At 30.4% G+C, this 20,598-nt stretch overlaps 1 protein-coding gene across 1 annotated transcript; it reads right to left on the minus strand.

Moving 5' to 3' along the window:
• Window positions 1-845: 845 nt before the first annotated feature.
• On the minus strand, window positions 846-20,467 carry LOC107447221 (PHD finger protein 14). Its single transcript, XM_043052174.2, has 5 exons — window positions 20,390-20,467; window positions 16,708-20,311; window positions 16,315-16,363; window positions 3,692-3,781; window positions 846-933 (listed from the first exon to the last, which is right to left on the minus strand). Exon 2 carries the CDS (start codon window positions 20,274-20,276, stop codon window positions 18,060-18,062), a length of 2,217 nt encoding a protein of 738 aa, XP_042908108.2. The 5' UTR covers window positions 20,277-20,311; window positions 20,390-20,467; the 3' UTR covers window positions 846-933; window positions 3,692-3,781; window positions 16,315-16,363; window positions 16,708-18,059.
• Window positions 20,468-20,598: the final 131 nt, after the last annotated feature.

Raw genomic sequence — 20,598 nt, forward strand, 5'->3', positions numbered from 1 at the left:
TCGAACTTCGTTAACCCGAAATCGGTAGGACCATCATAATTATTTCATGCTAACTGAATTTAGTTTTATCTGATGCATCATGAAAACAATTTATTACATCTTATTAATACATCTTATGTACTACATTAATGTATGCAAACAACAACCAGGATGCGTAGCCAAATCTCTCAACAAAAAATAAGCACCTTTAAAGTACTATTTAAGCAGTCAAAAAATATTTTTAAGCACTATATACATTAACAAAATGAAAAATAGTTTTCACATGATAAAATAATTATAACTAGTTCCTGACAAAGAATTCTGAAATTGAGAATATCTTGCAAAATGCAGCAGAGTTACACATGAGAGTGCAAGAATCTCACCGAACTTAGCTCAGTAGATGCACTTGTGAGCTCACAAGTATTTCATCAAACATGTAACATGATTGGGTGACAGGAGTCTTCGTTAAAAACGGAAGACTTGGCAGGCATGTAATTAGGATCTGTGCAGTAATAAAAGTTTTTTTCTATCGTTTAAAGTTCTTAATTTATCAAATTCAAAAACTTTATATAATCATGATAAAATAACTAGCTTCTGATAAATATTACAGAGAAAATTGTGAAAATCATGCATTTTTTTGTGATTTAGAACGACAATTGATACGACAAAGAAAAAATCTCTATTTAAAATATAGAAAACTAAGCACTTTTTACAAACCCCAAATAAAAAAACTACCTTTAAGGGCTTTTTAAAAAACATAAATCAAAAATAAGCAGCCTGTGATCTTATTTGGCAAGATTCATATTTCTCAAAGAAACTGACACAGTTTAACCAAAATTAAAAGGAAAATAATGAATTAAACATACCAGATGTATTTAAGGGTGTAATAGTCAGCTGCAAGCAACTTAAAAATCTTCTCTTTTTTTTCTGTCAGTACGTCTTAGACAGAAAATCCTGAAATAGAAGCATTAAGCTAAATCAATAAAAGAAGCATAGAAATTTGGCATTTACATTTAAAAACAAAGTTGTAAGACACACACATAAAAAAAAATTATTTAGTAAAATAATAATGTAACTTATTCAAAAAATATAACACATAGTTAATAAGGAAATTAGTTTATACTTAACAGAGTTCCAACTCAATTTTCGAAATTAATTTTCTTGACTTTTTTCAGGTTTTAAACAAAATTCTAGATCACATTTTTTACTATAGATGGCAAGATTCCCTCACAAATATGTATATATATTAAACATTTTGTTAATTTGTTAAGTGCTCCTCATACTATTGTATTGATATATTTTACTTTGGCTGTATGGCAGTATTTATACAATATTAGAAAGCACTCCTTTTTGCTGATAAAATCCTGTGAGCTGATGAACAGATTATCTCCCCCCCCCCCCCGGATTTTTATTAATTTTTTTTAAATAATTTTTATCACTGTTCTGTAATTTTTTCCATGTTTTCTCTACATTTTGAACTTATTTTATGAGTTCTATATACTTGCAGCTTATGGGCAGTAAATAAAACTTATTGATTTTCTTAATTTCATTTGTTTTGTCCTTTTTGTATTTATTTATTGTGCTACATACAGGGATGAGATTGGCCAAATGGCAAAAAAGATGAATTTCCACGCGAGTAAATTTTACGGGCGTGCAGTCGTTTAATAATAAATTCCAGACAATTTAAGATAATAAAAAACAAAGTGTTGACATAAAATTGTTCACTAATTTATTATTATATAAATGATTACATCGATACTTAACATTTAGTAAAATGTAAAATTACCTATTGAAGTAATAAGGCTAGAAAATTAAATTTTTCTTCAGTTTACATAAGAGACAATTATTACTTGAGAAACTGCCTGTTTAAGCAAATAAAAACTACCGAAAACACAATAATATTCGATTTCCTTTAATAAATACTGTTGCGTGATTTATAGCTAATATATCGGTAGCATGACCTTTTAAATTATTTAGAAAAGAAAAGAAACTTTTACAATTGGAATCACTATGCTCATATTATGATCTAATCTAGCTAGAACCCTGGGAAACATATCTATAACTGTGAAGTAGAAATATATAGTAACTCCTTAACATACAAAAATTGCTATTTTAGCTTGAAAAATTACATGATAATTATCAACTGTTCAGATAATTACTTTTCATTTGATAAGAATTTTGCATTTTAGCATAAATAACAGCAATATTTTTTAAATTTTAGATTTTGGTGCTGAGTTACTGAACTCTTTTTCCAAAAAAAAAATGTAATCACTTTTTAAGCAATTGCTTTTATTTGCTATTTCCTTTATGCTTGCTATATACTTTTTTTTATTTTTGTTTAATTTCTGATTGCTGCAAATGCTTCATGTTTCACAACACAAGCATATAAATCCTACGTCAAATTGCTTGTATATTCTTGAAGTCATAGCAAAACTGACACAAACAGATTGGTGATTAATTTAGTCGTTAGCTCATCTTCAAACATCTTTTGACAAATCCTACTTTTTCTTCTTTGCAAGCACGGAATGTAAGTTTTGAATATATTCTCTCTCAGTTTCGCTGATGTTGCAATGCCTACATATACTAATAATCGTCGATAGAAAAACAGTCACCTTTATAGTAACAAATTCAAGGAGAAAAAAAACTTACTTCTTACAAGAATTACGATAGTTGATCTTAAAATTGAGTGAACAAAAATTGTGATCTTGGATATTAAAATCGTGTGAATATGAATCACGATAATGGATTTTGAAATCACTTGAATATAAAACTCGATAGAAAATTAGAAAAATACAAACTGCGATATAGAATTTTTAAATTGAGTAAATAATCGCGATTCATAATTTTTAAATCACGTAAATATGGAAAGTTATGTTTGATATTAAAATCGCGTGAAAAAGAATCGAGATATTAGCAGATTCTGGGCTTGGGACTTCTAAAAGGCTTGCTTGAAGCAGCGTCATTTGAATTAAGAAAATACGAGCTATCTGGCGGATGGGTAAAAATGCGGAAAAATCTTACCTTCTGTGCGTAAAAGCAGAGAAAATAGCTAAAATAAGTAAAAATGCGGAAGGGTTGGTAGCTATGTAGTTTGAATTTTCTGTTTATCTTTGAAAATCGGAAATAAATGTAATTATTTTATTTCAACAGCTGACTTTTCTAAAAAAGCGGAATATTTATTAAAAAAAAGTGAAACCTTTAGAGAATCGAAGTTTTCGATAAAAAGGCTGAAATTCGTGAGACAAAAGAGAAGAAAGCGGAAAAATCTCATCCTTGTATATACTATATATATATATCATTAATCAACAAAACTAACATTTTGATTTAAAAAATCCTAATAAATAAAATATCAAACATTTAATTTTGAAAGAAACAATTTCTCTAGATAAAAATTTATAATACAGGAGTATATTTAAATTAAAAATAGAAGTAACATTTTACATAAGAATTGGAAAATTTCAAGAATTCCCTTTGTAACATATGTAATTTATTGATAGAGTCATATATACATCAAATATCTTAGTAATGAATAAGATTATTAATAAGCAAAACTAACTAATACAGAAAGCTTGTTGGACTGTATATGGTTTTTTATTAAAAAAAAATATGAATACATGTTGTTAACGAAAGAGTTTAAAAAAATTGAACAAATTTATATAATAAATATAAGAATATTAAAGATATTATTGTAATAGATGTTTAATTTATTTACCTTGAACCTGGCTACTTATATTTTTGATATAGGCTACATGAATTTCAAGATTTCTTTTGGCGTTTTTTGCTAGATTTTTCCAGGGTATAGCTAAAAAGAGAGAAAAAAAAATTTTAATCAACAAATATCAAGAAAATTCCAGGATAAATGCGAACTTTGAATAAATTTTCTTGCATACTAATTAATTAATTACAATTTCATAAGAAAAAAAAATAAAATTATCTGAGAATAAAAATAAATACGGAATGCCAGTTACTAGAAATTCAAAATGGTAATCAAGGAAAATATAGGTGGTCAGAAAATTACTAATCATGCTTCTTGCTTTAAAAAAAATTAAAACAAAGACAAAAATGAACTACAGACATAATGCAGTATTCAGGGGTCTGAGAGGTTTTCTGAAAGGTACCTATTTTGTGAAAATTTAGACATAATTTGTGAAAATTAAAAATTATATTAAAAAATCAACACAAAAATATGGATTTATCGTTTCCTACGGGATACAAAAATAAAATTTCAAAAAAAAGTATTTTGTAAAACTACCATATTACCTTACGTTGAATTTGTGAAGGTACCGCTAAACGGTAGTATATTTGGCCAGGACAGACCCCTGGTATTGAAAACAAAATAAAGCATTTAAAGGCAAAATATTTTGACACAAAACTTTCTTTTACCTAACTTTGAGATATTTTTTTTATTTGACTTTATTTTTCAACCATAAAATTTTATTGTACATAAAAATCTAATGATGGTGTCGCAGTTTTCCATTGCTATCTGTGCATTTTTATTGGCTGGAAAATCACTTAGTAGGATCCAGTTTTTCCTCATTCCATATTGTTTTGGCTGTCATCAGCAAAAAATTAATAAAAGTCATAAAGGTATTCCATAAACATTTTTGCATCCCTAATTTAAAGTTATCTTCCTGCCTTGCTATTATTACGTTTTTAATTCAAGAGTTTAAAACTAAGAAAATTGTTGCTTTTAGTTATAATTATTACTATAATGTAATTCTGCGCTACATTTTAAGATAAGATGGTTCAAAAAGTTATTTAGAAAGGTGATCTAATCTCATTAACAGTTTTACAATTATTATTTTTCTACAGATAACATTAATTTGCTGTTGTAAAATACAGATAAAGAGATTTGTTAAATGATTTAGAACTTAACAATCAGCATCATGCACAATGAAATGCAAGTAAAAATAGTGTTTAATATATCCACCCGTTTGGTAAGAGAAAATACAGAATTCTGTTTGAGAACTCCTCAAATTTGTTGTAAAAAAAATGTTAAAACAATATGTTATTTTAAAAAATGATAACTCAGAAAAATTACTTCTGTTCACCAATAGACCTAAATATTTATAATATACTAATAGATGGGGCAACAAACAGGGGGCTCAGCTCTCTAGTTGTGTTTAATATTTTACCACTCTATATTTTACAGAATCTAATGCTAATTTTATGTAAATCCTGCATTTTTATACAGGCACGTGCTGCACAAATGCCAAAGCCACGGACATAACCTCAATTTCAGCAACGCTAAAAAAAATTTCTATTCCCTATAATATTTCTATTTCTAAATAATTTTATAACAGAAAGGGAAATCACAATGCCAACCTAAAAACATAAATATTCACAGCAAAATTGTCAAAAAAATCCCATAAACTGCAGAAGATTTTACGTGTTATTCATCAGAGAAAACTTTTTTCCTTCTGGATTTGTATTATATTTGATACAGTTAAAGGTTATTATGTCAAACCCCGCTATAGCAGGGTTCGCCAAGTGGGCCCACTTTGAAAAAACCCGCCCGGGTTTTATTGGGTGGGCCCACCTTGAAAAAACCCACTTGGTGGTTTTTTTTCACAAACTGGTTTTTTGAAATTTCGTTGAAAAAGAAATATCTCCTAAAACTATCACTGGACACATCGTGGAAGTTACAAATATTTTAGAAGTGTGCATCAAGCACATGGATGGGCAAATGAAAAAACTGCTTGATGCCTCAATTACCAAAAGGTCATATTGTGACCGTGTAAAAACTTATGCCAATAAGTACCACAAATATCAAGAGATTGCTCTTGAACATCAAAATGAAGAATATAATAATATGTCAAAAATATTAAATAATGTTTGGCTTTATTAATAAACTATCAATATCAAAAAACAGATATCAATTGTTCCTGAAGCTTTAAAAAAGCTTCAATCAGAAAACATTTCAATTTCAGAAGCTGTTGAAATATGAATTAACTTACTATCGTGGGATGAATTAGAACTCCATTAACATTTTGTAAAAAGATTCAATCAGGCTGTTCAGCCACCTCTTTTATTAGCATATGCATCCTGGATCCCGAAACAAGGAGACAATTTTTAAATGATGAACAAGAGCAATTAGCAAAAAACTGTCTTTCTAAGCATCATGAAGAATTTCTGTCAGGTGTTATGGCAATAAAACCCGGGCGGGTTGGGTTTTTTCAGAAATCCCCGGGTTTTTTCAAACCCTGCGCTATAGTGAACCTTCAAGGGACCGAAATTTCGGTTCACTATAACAGGGACTTCACTATATCCGTTCCGTAAACAATTTTAATTAATGGTTCCAAACTCCCTTCTTTTATTACATATTATTTAAATAAATAACCCATAAAATAAAATAAAAAATTACTGAAAAATAATACGCAATAACAAAAAATGTGCTAACTTAAATTTTTTTTTACTCATTGTCTTGCGCACAAAAAAATTAGTAATCTTTAGCTCATGAGCAATCCTTAACATCAGATATGGAAACACTCTTTTCAACTCTCCCGAGAATTTTTCCTGAATTTACGTTATTCCTCTCTTTAAACCTGTTTAACCAGTCATTCGGCAACATGAAAGTAGTCTCAACAAATTGCTTAGCAAATTTATCAGCTTTAACTTGAAGTATTTGTTCAGATACNCGACGTTGCCTCGTGACAATTCTCGCGGTCAAACTTGTTAATCTTTTGTTAATTAAATTAAGATCCCGTGGACTCATCTTGCAATCGAATTACAAGGGTCAGTTGAACTTTTAACTTTCTAGAAATTTGTCACAAGATTATATTTGATTTGTCGACCTTCGGATGCATGATAAAACCATAAGATCACGTTTGACTCCTTGAAATAAAATGTATAAATAAACTCCATAAAAAGAGGAAATACGCAGAATACAGTCCGCCTCCAAACGAAACTCTCTACATGAGCAGCTATGGGTAAGTGTGGTCCTCCACCTCTTTATATAATGGTATAATGATTAAGTAATAAATATAATTATAACTTTTAATTTGAATTCTTTAATTGAAAACAATACCGTCACAATATTTTGAAGTAGAAATTTCAAAATTTTTATAAAAAAATGAGGAAAATCAGCCAAAGATAAAAAAAAGTTCCTAATATCCAACTGCCTCTCTTTTGTTGGTTCACTATATCCACAAAAAATAACATTATACGTGTGTGGCAAGGCACGGGAGCAAACATTTCGTTCACAATATCCCGGAGTTCACAATAGCGGGGTTTGACTGTATTTACTATAGTGTAACAGTAAAAGCTAATAATTCATGTAACTACAATGTGTGTCCTCAACTATATTTCTGAGAGATCTTGAAAACATTTAAATACTTTAAAAAAAAAAAAATTGTAAAATAATCAGCAGTAGTTATAGTATTCCACAAGTGGAATAAACACAATTAGTTCAAATAAACCTGGAATAGAGAAAAATATCCCTTTTTTGTATTATCAGATGTTTCCCCTCTTACATTTTGCTTAATTAATCAGGGTGCGTAGCTAAATCTCTCAGCAAAAAATAAGCACCTTTAAAGTACTTTTAAGTACTACATACATTAACAAATTGCAAGATAATTTTCAAAGACTTTATATGATCGTGATAAAATAACTAGTTTCTGACAAAGAACTCTTTTCTTGACTAGATTAGCCACCATTAAAAGATCCAGAGATTTTTGGGTTAATTTCTGAGGGTGGAAAATGAAGCCTGAAATTGAGAATATCTTGCAAAATGCAGCAGAGTTGCACATGAGAGTGCAATAATTTTCCCAAATCCAGCTCAATAGTCACTCCTAAGCATTTCATCAAACCTGTAACATGTTTGGCACTATCATACGTTATGAACTACGGCACGCCAAAATGGACTGTGATTGAAGGGGTTGTAAAAACGTTGAATAGAACAATGGGAAAACCACGTTTTTGCATAATACAAGGTGGAAATCAACATAGTAAAGAAAAAAATCTCATTTCTGAAACGAGAAAATCAAGCACTTTTTAAAAACACTCAATTAAAAAAGCACCTTTAAGGGTTTTTAAAAAACTTTAGGCACCATGTTAATAATGTACAAGATGAAAGTGCAGTGAAAATGGAAGATATCATAATCTAAGAAAGGCAAGACTCACACACATGTGTATAGCTAAGAAGTTATAAGAAGCTACATAATTTTAAAAATCGTTTTCAAAATGCAGAAAATTTGAGTCTCGGTTGAAAAAGGCAGAAAATAAGAAATAAATCCAGAAAACTTCTGCAAAATGCAAAAAAATTTACAGTATAATCACGAATCAAATGACGATTTAAATCCAAATATCAAATGAGGGATTTTGTGCCATACCATATACAGGATGCGTAGCCAAATCTTTCAACAAAAAATAAGCACCTTTTAAGTATTTTCTAAGCACTTAAAAAATATTTTAAAGCACTATATACATTAACAAAAGGCAAAATAACCAGTTTCTGACAAAGAACTCTTCTTTTGATTACATTAGTCATTATAAAAAGATCAAGAGATTTTCCGGTTCAATATCAGAGGGTGGAAAATGAAGCCTGAAATTGATAATATCTTGCAAGATGCAGCAGAATTGCACATGAGAGTCCAATAATTTCACTGAACCCAGCTCAGTAGACACACATGTGGACTTCAAGTATTTCATAAAATATGCAAAATGATTGGCACTCTCCTACGCTATGGACAGACGGTACGCCAAAATAGATTGTGGTTGAATGAATTGTGAAAACGTTGAATAGAACAATGTGAAAAGCAAGATTTTGCTTAATACAAGGCAGAAATCAACATGGTACAGAATAAAATCTTATTTTTGAAAAGGGAAAATTTAGCACCCAATGAAAAAAGCACCTTTAAGGGCTTTTAAAAAACAAAAATCGAAAATAAGCACCTTTAAATTATGCTATGCACCATGATAATCTAAAAAAGGCAAGACTCACACACATGTGTATACCTAAGTAGTTCTAAGAAGCTACATAATTTTAATAATCATCTTCAAAATGCAGAAAATAAGACATAAATGTAGAAAACTTCTGCAAAATGCAAAAATAAATTTGACAGCATAATCACGAATCAACTGACGATTTAAATACCATATGAAATAGATTGAAGACTATACAAGAGATTTGACTAAGCAAAACATATTTTATAATTATTATGCAAAATTATAAACGTAACACATAATGTGCAAATTATTTTCTGTTAATTCAGATTGTAGCGTCTTTGAAAGAAAATGTCAGAGTGCTTTCTAGAAACACAAAAATTTTGCGATTTTGGAACATAGTATAATCAACTTTTTGAAATATTGAATTAAGAAAATTACATTGTGATCAACATATTGTTTTATGCTGTCAAATCTTCATCAAAATTATTTATGCTACAAATTATTTAAAGGTAGACTTTTGATGATTTTATACATTTTAAAGCTGATTTTCAGAAATTAACTGCCATGTCACTTACAACAAATTCTAACTCTAAACTCTTCAAATATGACCCACCATTGTCATATTTTAAAATTATTAATCAACACCAATACTAATTAATGTTTAATTTTGCATATTCTTTATTTATGAGATCCGAATAAGGAAGGTAGGTATGTACTTACAGGGGTCTGTCTAGGTTTTTCTGAAAGGTACCTATTTTGTGAAAATTTAGACAAAATTTGTGAAAAATTAAAAATTATAATAAAAAATCAGCACAAAAATATGGATTTATCATTTCTTAAGGGATACAAAAATAAAATTTTAAGAAAAAGTATTTAGTGAAACTACCGTTTTTCCTAAAGTTGAATATGTGAAAGTACCGCTAAACGGTAGTAAATTCGGCCTAGACAGACCCCTGAATAANAATGTGTGTCCTCAACTATATTTCTGAGAGATCTTGAAAACATTTAAATACTTTAAAAAAAAAAAAATTGTAAAATAATCAGCAGTAGTTATAGTATTCCACAAGTGGAATAAACACAATTAGTTCAAATAAATCTGGAATAGAAGAAAAATATCCTTTTTTTGTATTATCAGATGTTTCATCTCTTACATTTTGCTTAATTAATCAGGGTGCGTAGACAAATCTCACAACAAAAAATAAGCACCTTTAATGTACTTTTTAAGTACTACATACATTAATAAAATGCAAGATAATTTTCAAAGACTTTATATGATCGTGATAAAATAACTACTAGTTTCTGACAAAGAACTCTTTTCTTGACTAGATTAGCCACCATTAAAAGATCCGAGAGATTTTTGGATAAATTTCTGAGAGTGGAAAATGTAGCCTGAAATTGAGAATATCTTGCATAATGCAGCAAAGTTGCACATGAGAGTGCAATAATCTTCCCGAATCCAGCTCAATAGTCACTCCTAAGCATTTCATCAAACCTGTAACATGTTTGGTATTATCATACGTTACGGACAGACGGCATGTCAAAATGGACTGTGATTGAAACGGTTGTAATAACGTTGAATAGAACAATGTGAAAAACATGTTTTTTGCACAATACAAGGCGGAAATCGACATAGTAAAGAAAAAAATCTCATCTTCGAAAAGAGAAAATTAAGCACTTTTCAAAAACACTCAATTAAAAAAAGCACCTTTAAGGGCTTTTAAAAAACTCTATGCACCATGTTAATAATGTACAAGATGAAAGTGCAGTGAAAATGGAAGATATCATAATCTAAGAAAGGCAAGACTCACACACGTGTATAGCTAAGAAGTTATAAGAAGCTACATAATTTTAAAAATCGTTTTCAAAATACAGAAAATTTGAGTCTCGGTTGAAAAAGGCAGAAAATAAGAAATAAATCCAGAAAACTTCTGTAAAATGCAAAAAAATTGACAGCATAATCACGAATCAAATGATGATTTAAATCCAAATATCAAATGAGGGATTTTATGCCATACCATGTATAGGATGCATAGCCAAATCTTTCAACAAAAAATAAGCACCTTTTAAGTATTTTTTAAGCACTTAAAAAAGATTTTTAAGCACTATATACATTAACAAAAGGCAAAATAATTTTCAAAGACTTTAGATGATCATGAAAAAATAACCAGTTTCCGACAAAAAACTATTTTCTTGATTATTAGTCATTATAAAAAGAACGAGAGATTTTCCGGTTCAATATCAGAGGGTGGAAAATGAAGCTTGAAATTGATAATATCTTGCAAAATGCAGCAGAATTGCACATGAGAGTCCAATAATTTCACTGAACCCAGCTCAGTAGATGCACATGCGTACTTCCAAGTATTTAATAAAACATGTAAAATGATTGGCACTTTCCTACGCTATGGACCGACGGTACGCCAAAATAGATTGTGGTTGAATGAATTGTGAAAATGTTGAATAGAACAATGCGAAAAGCACGATTTTGCCCAATACAAGGCGGAAATCAACCTGGTACAGAAGAAAATCTTATTTTTGAAAAGGGAAAATTTAGCACTTAAGCAAAAAAGCACATTTAAGGGCTTTTAAAAAACAAAAATCGAAAATAAGAACCTTTAAGCACTTTTTAATGATGCTATGCACCATGATAATCTAAGAAAGGAAACACATGTGTATATCTAAGTCGTTCTAAGAAGCTTCATAATTTTAATAATCATTTCCAAAATGCAGAAAATAAGAAATAAACATAGAAAACTTCTGCAAAATGCAAAGAAAATTGACAGCATAATCAAGAATCAACTCACGATTTAAATACCATATGAAATAAATTGAAGACTATCAGTGCCTCCCCCCCCCCAAGCTCTTGGGCAAATTCTAAATTCCCCCCCAAACTATTCGTTTTATTTAGTGTAAAAATTCCCCCCCCCAAGCTTTAAGTGGGCACATCGTGCACCCACCTTCCCCCCTAAAGACTATAGAAGAGATTTGGCTAAGCAAAACATATTTTATAATTATCATGCAAAATTATAAATGTAACACATAAAGTGCAAAATATTTTCTGTTAATTCAGAGTGTAGCGTCTTTGAAAGAAAATGTCAGAGTGCTTTCTAGAAACACAAAAATTTTGTGATTTCAGAACATAGTATGGTCAACTTTTTGAAATATAGAATTAAGAAAATTATATTCTAATCAACATGATGTTTTATTCTGTCAAATCTTCATCGCAATTTTACATGCTGCAAATTATTTAAAGGCAGCCTTTTGATGTTTTTATACATTTTAAAGCTGATTTTCAGAAATTAACTACCATGTCACTTACAACAAATTCCAACTCTAAGCTCCTCAAATATGATCCACCATTGTCATATTTTAAAATTATTAATCACCACCATTATTAATTAATGCTTAATTTTGCATATTCTTTATTTATGAGATCTGAATAAGGTAGGCAGGTATGTACTTAATTTACGCCACACTAGAGCTGCTCAATGGTGCTATTGGCAAACAGTTTGAGAAACTTCCCTAAGAATAATCTGAAGACATGCCATCGGAATTTTGATCCTCTGCAGAGGGGATGGTTCCGGCTTTGGTAGCCCGACGACCTGCATGCGAAGTAAAGCACTTCACGGTAGAACAGATTTACAAGGACAAATACCGTGCACCCTCGGTTCCTACACCGGCTGATCAAAGTGGTCACCCACCTACTTGACTTTAAAGTTCTACTGGGAGCCCTGTCTTTACGGTCAGTCCACTGCAGGACTTCGAATAAGGAGCTTTGTATTATAGATCAAACTATGTAGACCTCTCTTAAATTTCAACTATGAAGCTTTTATTTTAAAGTAACTCTAGTTATGTTTCGCAGATATAGCAGTAAGGCTATGTTAAAAGAGTACCACATGTTTTTTTTTCCTTCTTTTATATAAAATTCCAATTTTTTTTTAAAATCAATATCTTAGTTTTTTTTTATAAACAGTAAAATTTTTATACATAGTAAACTTGGCTAATTTTATTTGTTCTTTAAGAGCTGTAAAATTTTTTGGCTAATTTACCAATTTAACAGTTCTTTAAAAAACAAATATCTAAAAGTATGAGTCCTGTGCGAACATCATTTCCTGCTGATACTCAGACATGTGACTAAATCAGAATCAAAAATACTCTGTGCAAAAATTTTATTTTTAATAGGGATTATTATTTTTTTGTTGTTGAAAACTTACCCAATTTTAGGGAATTTTTAAAAATGTATAAAAACTAGGAGAATTTTTATTAAAACAGTAGACCAGGAGAAACTCGAAAAATCCAGGAGAGTTAGCAGCTATGAATTAGTAATGGATAAAATTTGCACCCAGAGTCATCTGCCTTGCCCCACCCAAGCTACTCTACTGAAGTCATTATCAATATGTATATAAAGGAAAAAAAGGTTAAATGACAAAACTTTTGTATTCTAATCTTTATTACATGCTTAAGTTAAACAAACCACAGTGTGAGTTTGAAGGACAGATAAGAAATTATATTACAAAATTCAGTCTAATGTACTACTTCAAAATAAATCATAGAACATGATAATATGAAACACAAAGTTCAGCAATAACATGTTTCACTACTATACATGAACAAAATTTGCAACATATTCCACTATTAATCACTTATTCAGGGCTACCACTCAAATCAGAAGAAAAAAAAATAATCCCTGTACATATCATACACAGTGTATTTAAGAGGGAGGAGCTACTGTATGAGCTATATTCAGGGTATCTGCTACATTTCAGATTTTGAAATTCCAAGAATTTTTCATGACTTATCGAATTTAGTACAAAAACACAACAATAAATTTAAAAAAACATTATAATAACATTAATTGAAATGATAGGTACAACCATAACTGTTACACTCTGCATCTTCATATTAATTGATTTTTGAAATTAAAAAACAGAGTAAAGAAAGAGTTGAAGGAATAAAATAGCTGAAAAAAATACTAAAGCAAAAAAAAAAAAAAATTGTTGTTGTTTTTTTTCCTGCAGAATTATATTCTAAAGATACTCTTCGTGTTCATCGGAAAGGAAAGAAATACTCTTGATTTTTCTGTTCTCATTTCGGAATAAAAAAAATTTGCCAATGTCTGGCTTGCTTCAGATAGAATTTTAAATTGATAAAATAAAAATAATAATAACAAAAATTCTGAAAACACTAAGTTTAAAAGATAATATTCACTCTAGAAATGATTTTTCTCCTTTCATTTTTTGAAAGACCATAATTTTTAAAGAACATGATAAAAACATTTTTAATTTTAATAAAATATGACTGTGAGTGGGGATTTTGTTACAAATTCAGATATTCAAAACACCATGAAATTGGGTGCGGGGGGGGGGNTACTACTTCAAACATGATAAACAAATAGAACATGATAATATGAAACACAAAGTTCAGCAATAACATGTTTCACTACTATACATGAACAAAATTTGCAACATATTCCACTATTAATCACTTATTCAGGGCTACCACTCAAATCAGAAAAAAAAAAAAAAAATCCCTGTACATATCATACACAGTGCATTTAAGAGGGAAGAGCTACTGTATGAGCTATATTCAGGGTATTTGCTACATTTCAGATTTTCAAATTCCAAGAATTTTTCATGACTTATCGAATTTAGTACAAAAACACAACAATAAAGTTAAAAAAGCATTATAATAACATTAATTGAAATGATAGGTACAACCATAACTGTTACACTCTGCACCTTCATATTAATTGATTTTTGAACTTAAAAAACAGAGTAAAGAAAGAGTTGAAGGAATAAAATAGCTGAAAAAAATACTAAAGCAAAAAAAAAAAAATTTGTTGTTTTCTTTCTGCAGAATTATATTCTAAAGATACTTTTCTTGTTCATCGGAAAGGAAAGAAATTTCTGTTCTCATTTCGGAATAAAAAAAATTTGCCAATGACTGGCTTGCTTCAGATAGAATTTTAAATTGATAACATAAAAAATATAAAAAAATTCTGAAAACACTAAGATTAAAAGATAATATTCACTCTAAAAATGATTTTTCTTCTTTCATTTTTTGAAAGACCATAATTTTTTTAAAGAACATGATAAAAACATTTTTTATTTTAATAAAATATGACTGTGAGTGGGGATTTTGTTACAAATTCAGATATTCAAAACACCATGAAATTGAGTGGGTGGGGGGGGGCATTTTAAAAATTAGATTTCTCAGCAACCTAAATCCATGATTTTCCATGATTAAAAAAAAAAGTTAAAATCATGACAAACTTTGTTCAATACTGAAATTCATGACTTTCCATGATTTCTCATGACTTTCCAGGTGGGCAGATAACCTGTATATTGAGCTAACTATACTAGTTTTAATTACTGGAAAACTTAAGAGTAAAAAGGAACAGCTGACATACTAAAACAATGCTAGTTTAGTATACATCTGAAAAAATATATCCCCTCCAAAAATTTTTTTACTTAAATTGCTAAAAACAGAGTCAGTTTATGTCTCTAAAAATACACTAACTTCATATCAAATCAAATTAAAATAAAAATTAAAATCTTTTTTTTATTTTTAATCTGCAGTTTTCAATGATTTTTTTGTGAAACCTGCTTCTGACATTAAAAATACAAAGTTTCAGATTTTTTCCACTATTTGTTGCTTGAGTTAAACTTTTTTTTAAATTTCAATAATTTTTTTTACATATTTAAACAGCTGTAACATAAAAATTATTTGATCTACAGCGCTAAATTTTGTAATATTGGTTTTTAATGGCATTTCATAAGATACTATGGTTATGCTATTTTTTGTTTGAAAACTGAATTTAAATTACTAAAAATCAATATGTTTAATTTTTTCAACTTATTTTTTAAGCATTGTATGTAAACTTTCAAGATTGTATTCCTATGTCATCATAAAAAGAAGAAAAAAATTTTCCTAGTTTAACAATTATAAACTATATAATAAAAACCACATTGCAAGCAATTTTAAGAACAGTTCTGGTAAAAAGGGACATATTCCTGAAACTACATGATTTACATCTGTTCAACTAAAATGTGATTTTTTTTTATATTCATGATTTCCTACAAGATTACCATTCTAAAATTTCACAAACATTGTCAATAATTCCAAGTTTTTTAAAAAGTTAAATTACTTTTTTTATAAATGACTTAGCTATGTCATATATCTTAACAAATTCCATTAAAAACTGGAGAAAAAAAATGGCATATAATTTAGCTAAGTCAAATAAAAATTTAGCTGACTGAAACAATATTGATAATCTAGAATTTTCGAGTGGGATTTTTTAAGCTCATAACAAAGAGCATGTTACGAAATGAAAAAGAAAAATGGTACAAATTAAAATGGAGCACTGAACAATATATAAACATATAACAGAAATAGAAAGTTTATCAACTTAATAAAAATTATAAAAACTAAAAGTTTGAGTGAATTTCTTACTTCTAACAAATAGGATCTATCTTGAAGAGAGCATAAATAATTGGCAAACCTAAATAAAAAATACGAATTCCTTTAATATCAACAAGAAGAAAAACTTTGAAAAAAAGATTTGTGAAATCATTGATAAAAATTGGGAAAAAATTTTTTTAAATATAAGACATGCAAAGTTTTAAGTCATTAAATAAACTGCATCAAAAATTCCTTAAAAAAATAATTAAATTCATCACAATTTCAGTCAGTTATTACTTATTTCACAATTTTTTAAAATGTTAATTATTCAATAGTATATCACATCAAAAATAAAGGTTAACTGTTTAAGTAACTACTTTTCATTTTTAAGTTAAGGTTTTTTCAAATAAAATTTAAAAAAATGAATAATACAAATGAATTTACATCACTGTTAACTTCTAAGGGGAAATTTCAGTATTGAGATCAGTGGCAGAATAATCGCCAAGCCCGGGCAGCGGCCCGCGAGAAACTAAAAATATAAAAAAAACATCACATAAAGGGATCAACTCGAAAGGTATAACTCGTAACCACCCCCGAGCAAACATCTACATGTTTTTTTTCTTTAAATTTGCAAGTTTAAAATCTATTTGGCACCTTAGCGATAGTAGTTGGAGCCACAGATCACGATATGGAAATATCCCTACTTTTCACCAAAATTATCATTTATAGTTCTCACAAACACTTGAACATAAATACAGATTTGGCTGGGTATATATAACTTAGCTTTTAGTAGTAGCCCTTTAATGTGTCTATTTCAAAATAAATTTATTTACTTTACATTACAACTTATACTTTAAATTATATCAGTCACAATAAATCATTCTATTTGTTTACATGAACCAGTCAAAATCTGCCTAACTCAACAAACTGTGAACATGTTAATACTTGTCTACAATTTTCTTGAAGATATAACAAACGTATTTTAAAAGAAAATCTATGACTAAGAGTGGAAGTATATATCTGAAAAATTCCTCTACAAACCAAGCTCAAATTTAAGAGTATGGTCGATAATATATAAAATTTTGCCTCAATTGTGGCCACTGGGTTAAGAAATGAGCTCATGAAAATAAGTTTTAAGTCCATTTAAAATTAAGATTAAAAAATGTAACATAAATTGAGCATCGGTGGTCAAATAATTAAGAGGCATCCAACTGGTAGCTGAAAGAATTCAGGTTCTGTTTCAGCTATTACAAACTTTAACCTTCATTTCTTAAACGTGTTACATTATTTATTTTAATTATAGATATTTAAAAACCATTTAATTTCAATGTTTAATTTTTTAAATTAAAAATATTCAATTTTATTTTTTAAATACATGTTTTTAAAAAAATTTTTTTTCTTCTTTTTAAATATAAATAAAAAAACCAAGAAACTCAAATCAGTCTCTGAGGGTTAATATCTTGATTCAATAAACACAGTTGCAGCAAATATTTACACTTTTCTGTTTCTGACCATCTTCATTCATTTAATCTTGGTTTCATTCCATAAAGATTTTACAAATACATACTTCCTTTGTAAGATAAATTCGTAAAACAACTTCAGTTGTCGGCGTAATTCTCCAAAAAAAAGTTTAGTAGTTGAAAAATGTAAATATTTTGTTGCAACAAAAAGATACGTATCACAAACATCAAGGGGATTGTTATAAAAAGTCAACTTCTACCAAAAAAGCACAAGGAATGATACATTGGCACAATACTGGCAAGAACACGAAACATTGAAAAATGCTAATATGCAATTCATGTAGCTGATGTGCGTCGAGTGGAATGCCTTGGAGCTTTAGCTTCAGGTTGTTCACTAGTGTCTATAGCTTCATCTTCAGCCCAGTTCTCACGTGAAAGCTTACGTTTGTTACTCCTCCTTCGAGATTTTCGATAACCAATCTCCGCCGAGCGACGCTTCCTTTTGGTCTCTGAGCGTGGCCGGGAGCCATCGTGTGGGTGGTCATCTTCTGCACCGGACGATATCCATATCTCACTCCCTTTTTCCTCAGAGCCCATGTTATCGTCCGATATTTTCTTGCATGACCTCCTACGGCGTGGCTTTTCCACATCAGATTTGGACAACTCCTTTCCTCCAGTATAGCGTAACTTTCGCGGTGCATCGGCATTGACCGTGTCCTCGTGCTGCTCTTCCTCCTCAGTTTTATCACATTCGCTGCATTGCCATCCTAAGGATTTTGTCTTCTTGGGCATTCTGGACAGGGGTGGGTCCAGGCATGCTAAGTGATAATGTAACTGACAACTGTCACATTTTGCAAGTTGGTGCTGATCATGTGACTTATGACAGATACTACACTCCATGATGACAGATCCAGATGAATCAGACTTTTTGCTTTTACTCGATTTAACGATAGGCTTCGGCTGTAATACTTCTGGGATGGGAAGCTTTTTGTTGGACAAGTCGCAAAGTATTCTCCAAAATCGCATTCCACTCTCGGTCAAATCAGAATTCTCTTTTCGTATGATGTCCACGTCGGCCACCAGTCTTTCGTAATTCTGGCGAAAATCTTGCTCCTGTTCTTGTAGGTGACTATTCTGCTGCAAGAGTTCGTCCAGCCTGTGTTGCATAGAAACCATTCGGATATTTCTATCCAAATAATAAGAAACAAATTCTGCACTAAAAGCAGGAGGAACGTGCCACTTACGACGAACGTCCATTCCGTAATCTCCGCTACTTAGGTGAAGCTGAGAGCTCAATCCTAACAATTCAGCTTTTTTAATCAGTTTTTTACATGCAGATGGACTGGTAGTGAGCAATCGGGGCATTTTCTGTGTGGGAACCCAAGGTTGGGGTCTTTTTTCTTTTTCAGCCTCGTAGCGATCTCGGTGCCAGGCTAATTTCCTGTCAATTCTTGTTTTTTCTTCAGAAATCGTATTATCTAAATGATGTTTTTCCCTAGATTGAGACTGAAGAGCTAGGTAGTTACGACGCTTACTACGGGAAACATTTTTATCAGAGTGAAGCTTGCAATAAGCAAAGAATGGATCAGCAATATCTTCTTCGGTAGAAGCCTTCGAGAGTAGGCCTTCTTTCTGTGCACAGGTTACGTGAAAATAGCTTCGACACATTCCCGCATCACAATTAATGCACACTCCTGTGCGGCTAAAGCGATCATCTTCACATAAAGAACACGCCTTAGCCCCCCAACGAGAGTATGGCATTTCAAACAGAGTAACTGGCGAAAGTTTGTCAACATCACCAAATGCTACTCCAGGAATATACAGGGCACAAACTAGATGCACCCATTTACCGACATCAGTTTCCTTAAAAATACCACCAGTGTTCGGACAAAGTTCACAAGTTGGGTTCATGTTTCCAGCTTTACATGCATCACAAAACCATGGCTCAGTAGAGTAAGATGAAACAGTACTGACCGCAGTTTCGACGTCACTAATACCATAACAGCCTTCGTGCACCGAAATTCCACAACAATCACACTCAACTATTTCATCTTCTTCATCCATTGTCTTATCGGAGCCTTGTCTAGGAAGTAGGCTAACATCGCCCAAACAGACACTGCATATAAGTACTTTTAATTTCTTTTGGATAACACCGCTCATTTCTAATTTGGATTTAACTTGATGCTGTATGTTTTCATTTGCATTACAAGACAATGATTGGCTCAAATCTTTGACAGAAGGATCATTTGGAGGGTTGATTTCATCATCACCATCCTGGTCCTCTTCATCTTCCTCTTCGCTGTTGTCATCATTACCGGCTGAGCTTTCGCCGGAATCTTCATTTGATTCTTCTTCGGGGACATCATCTCCGATTTTAAAATCGCTATCATCAGAACTATCGTCCATATCTGCAAATGACATGAGTTGTTGCATATGATTCTCTACGGGCTTCACTTTCCTTTTACTAGGATCTCTTTCAACCATTGTACGATACAAAAAACTAGCTCCTTCAAGCGGATCTTGTTCCGCCATGTTGGCGTTATTTTGCTCCATCAATAAATGGGTAGGGAATAAAGTTTTTAAACAGTCTAAAAAAGTTACAATTTTTATTAAATCTTTTAAATGCAAGCAGAGAAGGTAGATGGCATAAAAGTAGTTAAACTTACTTCGCGATTTTATTCTTCGAAACAAACAGAACGCTTCTCTGATCTCAGATTTCTTTTTTTTATATTTAAATTAGGTATTGCCACTCACTACTTATAACAACAAAAATTAAGTACAATTAATAAATTTTCTTGATATTGAATTTAGGAAATTGTTTTCGAAAAATAGAATTTCAAGTAAAAATACAGATCGTTTTATTTGTATTGCTGAT

Source organism: Parasteatoda tepidariorum, chromosome 10 (assembly GCF_043381705.1).
Source record: "Parasteatoda tepidariorum isolate YZ-2023 chromosome 10, CAS_Ptep_4.0, whole genome shotgun sequence".
NCBI classification, from domain to species: Eukaryota; Metazoa; Arthropoda; class Arachnida; order Araneae; family Theridiidae; genus Parasteatoda; species Parasteatoda tepidariorum.

Coding starts and splice junctions, on each gene's coding strand:
- LOC107447221 (XM_043052174.2), bottom strand. CDS start 20,276: ATGGAGCAAAATAACGCCAACATGGCGGAACAAGATCCGCTTGAAGGA.